At 47.8% G+C, this 5,000-nt stretch overlaps 1 protein-coding gene across 1 annotated transcript in view; it reads right to left on the minus strand.

Annotated features, from left to right (window-relative positions):
• Positions 1-5,000, minus strand: part of fbxo8 (F-box protein 8) — a 16,408-nt gene that overhangs the window by 6,768 nt on the left and 4,640 nt on the right. The window contains exons 3-5 of the mRNA XM_060873193.1: positions 4,584-4,710; positions 4,188-4,306; positions 2,993-3,189 (exon numbers count right to left, since the gene is read on the minus strand). Of these exons, the coding sequence (XP_060729176.1) occupies positions 2,993-3,189; positions 4,188-4,306; positions 4,584-4,710 (443 nt within the window). The remainder of the gene's footprint in view (positions 1-2,992; positions 3,190-4,187; positions 4,307-4,583; positions 4,711-5,000) is intronic.

A 5,000-nucleotide genomic window follows, 5' to 3' on the forward strand; every position in this document is an offset into this window, starting at 1 on the left:
TCTCTCGCACACACACACACACACACAGTCTCTCTCGCACACACACACACACAGTCTCTCTCGCACACACACACACACACAGTCTCTCTCGCACACACACACACACACAGTCTCTCTCGCACACACACACACACAGTCTCTCTCGCACACACACACACAGTCTCTCTCGCACACACACACAGTCTCTCTCGCACACTCACACACACACAGTCTCTCTCGCACACACACACACACAGTCTCTCTCGCACACACACACACACACAGTCTCTCTCGCACACACACACACACACAGTCTCTCTCGCACACACACACACACACACAGTCTCTCTCGCACACACACACACACACAGTCTCTCTCGCACACACACACACACACACAGTCTCTCTCGCACACACACACACACAGTCTCTCTCGCACACACACACACACACAGTCTCTCTCGCACACACACACACACACAGTCTCTCTCGCACACACACACACACAGTCTCTCTCGCACACACACACACACACAGTCTCTCTCGCACACACACACACACAGTCTCTCTCGCACACACACACACACACACACAGTCTCTCTCGCACACACACAAACACACACAGTCTCTCTCGCACACACACACACACACACACACACAGTCTCTCTCGCACACACACAAACACACACAGTCTCTCTCGCACACACACACACACACAGTCTCTCTCGCACACACACACACACACACAGTCTCTCTCGCACACACACACACACACAGTCTCTCTCGCACACACACACACACACACACACACAGTCTCTCTCGCACACACACACACACAGTCTCTCTCGCACACACACACACACACAGTCTCTCTCGCACACACACACACACACAGTCTCTCTCGCACACACACACACACACACAGTCTCTCTCGCACACACACAATCTCTTGCACACACAGTCTCTCTCGCACACACACACACACAGTCTCTCTCGCACACACACACACAGTCTCTCTCGCACACACACACACAGTCTCTCTCGCACACACACACACAGTCTCTCTCGCACACACACACACAGTCTCTCTCGCACACACACACACAGTCTCTCTCGCACACACACACACAGTCTCTCTCGCACACACACACACAGTCTCTCTCGCACACACACACACAGTCTCTCTCGCACACACACACACACAGTCTCTCTCGCACACACACACACAGTCTCTCTCGCACACACACACACAGTCTCTCTCGCACACACACACACAGTCTCTCTCGCACACACACACACAGTCTCTCTCGCACACACACACACAGTCTCTCTCGCACACACACACACAGTCTCTCTCGCACACACACACACAGTCTCTCTCGCACACACACACACAGTCTCTCTCGCACACACACACACAGTCTCTCTCACACACACACACAGTCTCTCTCACACACACACACACAGTCTCTCTCGCACACACACACACACACAGTCTCTCTCGCACACACACACACAGTCTCTCTCGCACACACACACACAGTCTCTCTCGCACACACACACAGTCTCTCTCGCACACACACACAGTCTCTCTCGCACACACACACACAGTCTCTCTCGCACACACACACAGTCTCTCTCGCACACACACACAGTCTCTCTCGCACACACACACAGTCTCTCTCGCACACACACACACAGTCTCTCTCGCACACACACACACAGTCTCTCTCGCACACACACACACAGTCTCTCTCGCACACACACACACAGTCTCTCTCGCACACACACACACAGTCTCTCTCGCACACACACACACAGTCTCTCTCGCACACACACACACACAGTCTCTCTCGCACACACACACACACACACACAGTCTCTCTCGCACACACACACACACACACAGTCTCTCTCGCACACACACACACAGTCTCTCTCGCACACACACACACACAGTCTCTCTCGCACACACACACACACAGTCTCTCTCGCACACACACACACACACAGTCTCTCTCGCACACACACAGTCTCTCTCGCACGCACACACACACAGTCTCTCTCACACGCACACACACACAGTCTCTCTCGCACGCACACACACACAGTCTCTCTCGCACGCACACACACACAGTCTCTCTCGCACGCACACACACACACAGTCTCTCTCGCACACACACACAGTCTCTCTCGCACACACACACACTTCACCCTCCTGCCATCCGGAAAAAGGTACTGAAGCATTCGGGCCTCACGACCAGACTGTGTAACAGTTTATTTCCACAAGCCATCAGACTCCTTAATAAATGAACTGTACTGAGCACGACACACACACATCAACTGTATGTACTGCACAGACCTACACCAATTACACACTCTTCCATTACACATCCATCAGACTGTTTACATGCTGTTTTTGCCCCCTCACACACAGTCTCTCACACACACACACACACACACACAGTCGCTCACACACACAGTCTCTCACAGACACACAGCCTCACACACACACACAGCCTCACACAGTCTCTCTCACACAGTCTCTCTCACACAGTCTCTCTCACACAGTCTCTCTCACACAGTCTCTCTCACACAGTCTCTCTCACACACAGTTTCACACACACGTCTCAGACTGACAATTTAATCAGAAATGTGTTTTTAATTTAATGTAAAGAATTTAATAAGCTCTATGACATCATTCTTCACAGCACTGATGTGACATCCAGCCCTAATTCACTGTATGGATTCAAGTATAGTGATATTTCATTCAGGCTGCACTGTGAGAATAAACAAGACTTTATTAGTGCTCATGACCAAATCCCCCCCCCACACACACACACACAGTACACTTATGATTATTTATTTATCATCAACAATAAATATTATTATATTTAAAATAACTTTTATAAGCTTTTTTTTTACTGCTCATTGTGATCCATTTCATAATGTTTGTTGTATATGAAGTAATGTGATGAGGCTCCACGGTGAGGTGAAGGTCACGTGCACTCACCGGGCGTGAGGCCGACATCCCTCACCAGCGTGGGGTTACAGGCACAGAAACGGTGTGAGAACTTAGTGATTAGCGTCTCCAGGTACTCGCCGCGCTCCTCAGGGGCGTGAATGTGTCTGAAGAAATCCCTCAGTGCGTTGGGGAGGAACTGGTTACTGAAGTTGTGTAGTGTGACCAGCTCGTCCAGCACGTCACGGCTACATGGATAAATCGAAATAAACAAATTCAGAAATAAACACCAGGAGTAACGGCAACAGAGAGACTAAATAACTAACCAACTCAAGTTAAGATTCATCGTCATCGTTGTTTAGTAACAAGCACCAGTACTCAATCATTAATGTTTGTTTATTTTGCTTGCGTTTCATTTAGCAATCTGATTGGTCAGGCAGTATATAAAAGATGCAGTCACTCAAGAGTTTTTCTAGAGTTAACACCACTATATACTTTATTTTCCTCTCAGCTGCATGTTATATGTGAAATCAGATCAGAGGTTCAGATACTTTGTAAAGAAGACTAGAAGTAAATATCGTCGCTGTCGGGCGGAAACCTCGTATGTCCAAATTTGGTCAATTTCATATTTTTTCACATATCGATGCTATTGGTCAGTCCCCACGTGGGTCTGTTATTTTTACAAGTTATTAACCAATCTAAAGTCTTGAAAATAGCTTGAGCGCAAATCTCATAACTCCATTGGACACTTCAACTGTCCACCTCTTCCTCACTCCGCGGGAGAGCTTCACGTCATATTTCTCCTCAAGAAGAGTCGCAGCAAATCAACACGTCTTCTGAGGTAAATGTCTTCAAAACACTGGGCTCAAAGAAAAAAAAAAAAATCCTGACCCCCGCTAGTTCTGGTGCTCGTCTGAGGACAGGAATTTAGCGCAAGACAATCCACTGCAACGCGGACTAAACCCTGTGCACTGCAGATAAGGTACGGCGTTTTTTTAATTTCCTGAAAAATAACGGTTTTGGAGATACGAGGATTCCGCCTGACAGCGACGATATATTAATAATCAGTCGGGTGTGTGTGTGAGCGTGTGTATGTGTTGGGGTGGGGCTATTACTTTTGGGAAGTGCAAGTGAGCAATCTGTCAAACAGATTAGTGGAATGTTTATTTCTATGATTTAGTTTTTTCTGCCTCACTTTCCTTTAAGTAAGTAAGTAAGTAAATAAATAAATAAAGAGGTAACAAACCGTTCATCAAGATAAACACGCAGCATCTTCCAGTTCAGTGTTCTGGTGTAGAATATGAACTTGGCAATTTCCTTCGGGTGATCCAGGAGAATACTTTTGGACATGAGGTAAGTGATACCCTACACACACACACACACACACACACACACACACACACACACACACACACAGACAGACAGAGTGAGAGAGTCAGATTTACACGTCATCTTTAAGTCGAACCCTGAAGCTGTGTGAATGTAGATAAAGCCATGCACGAAGCTATAAAACACGCTCGGCTTCCACCGCTCTGTCATCGTTAACCAGAACACTGGAGCACCTAAACATCAGCCTATAATCCCTGCGGTGAAAAGAAGCAGGCGTGCTAGCGTGAGAATGTGGCGTGCCAGTCCTCCTCACCTCCTCGGGGTTAGCGTTGAACGTCAAACTTCCTTCATCGAGCTGCATGTAGAGTTTTCTGTAGGAGAAACCTGGGGGAAGGAGACGGTTGTAGATGGAACAGTGACCCCAAGTGGACTTGCACAAACTGGAAGAACAGAGAGAGAGAGAGAGAGAGAGAGAGAGAGAGAGAGAGAGAGAGAGAGAGAGAGAGAGAGAGAGAGAGAGAGAGAGAGAGAGAGAGAGAGAGAGAGAGAGAGAGAGAGAGAAGGAATGAGCAGGAGAACTGTTACTCTGACATTTTTGTTCAGAAACATTTAGCTTTTAGGAATATGAAGGTGGTGTTGAGTGAAGAGCAGAGTGTCAGAGATCAGAGGAGACTGAAGATGTTTCTTTACTCATCTGAATGAAGTCATCAGTTCTGGATGGATGGATGGA

The sequence above is a fragment of the Tachysurus vachellii genome, chromosome 6, assembly GCF_030014155.1.
Source record: "Tachysurus vachellii isolate PV-2020 chromosome 6, HZAU_Pvac_v1, whole genome shotgun sequence".
NCBI classification, from domain to species: Eukaryota; Metazoa; Chordata; class Actinopteri; order Siluriformes; family Bagridae; genus Tachysurus; species Tachysurus vachellii.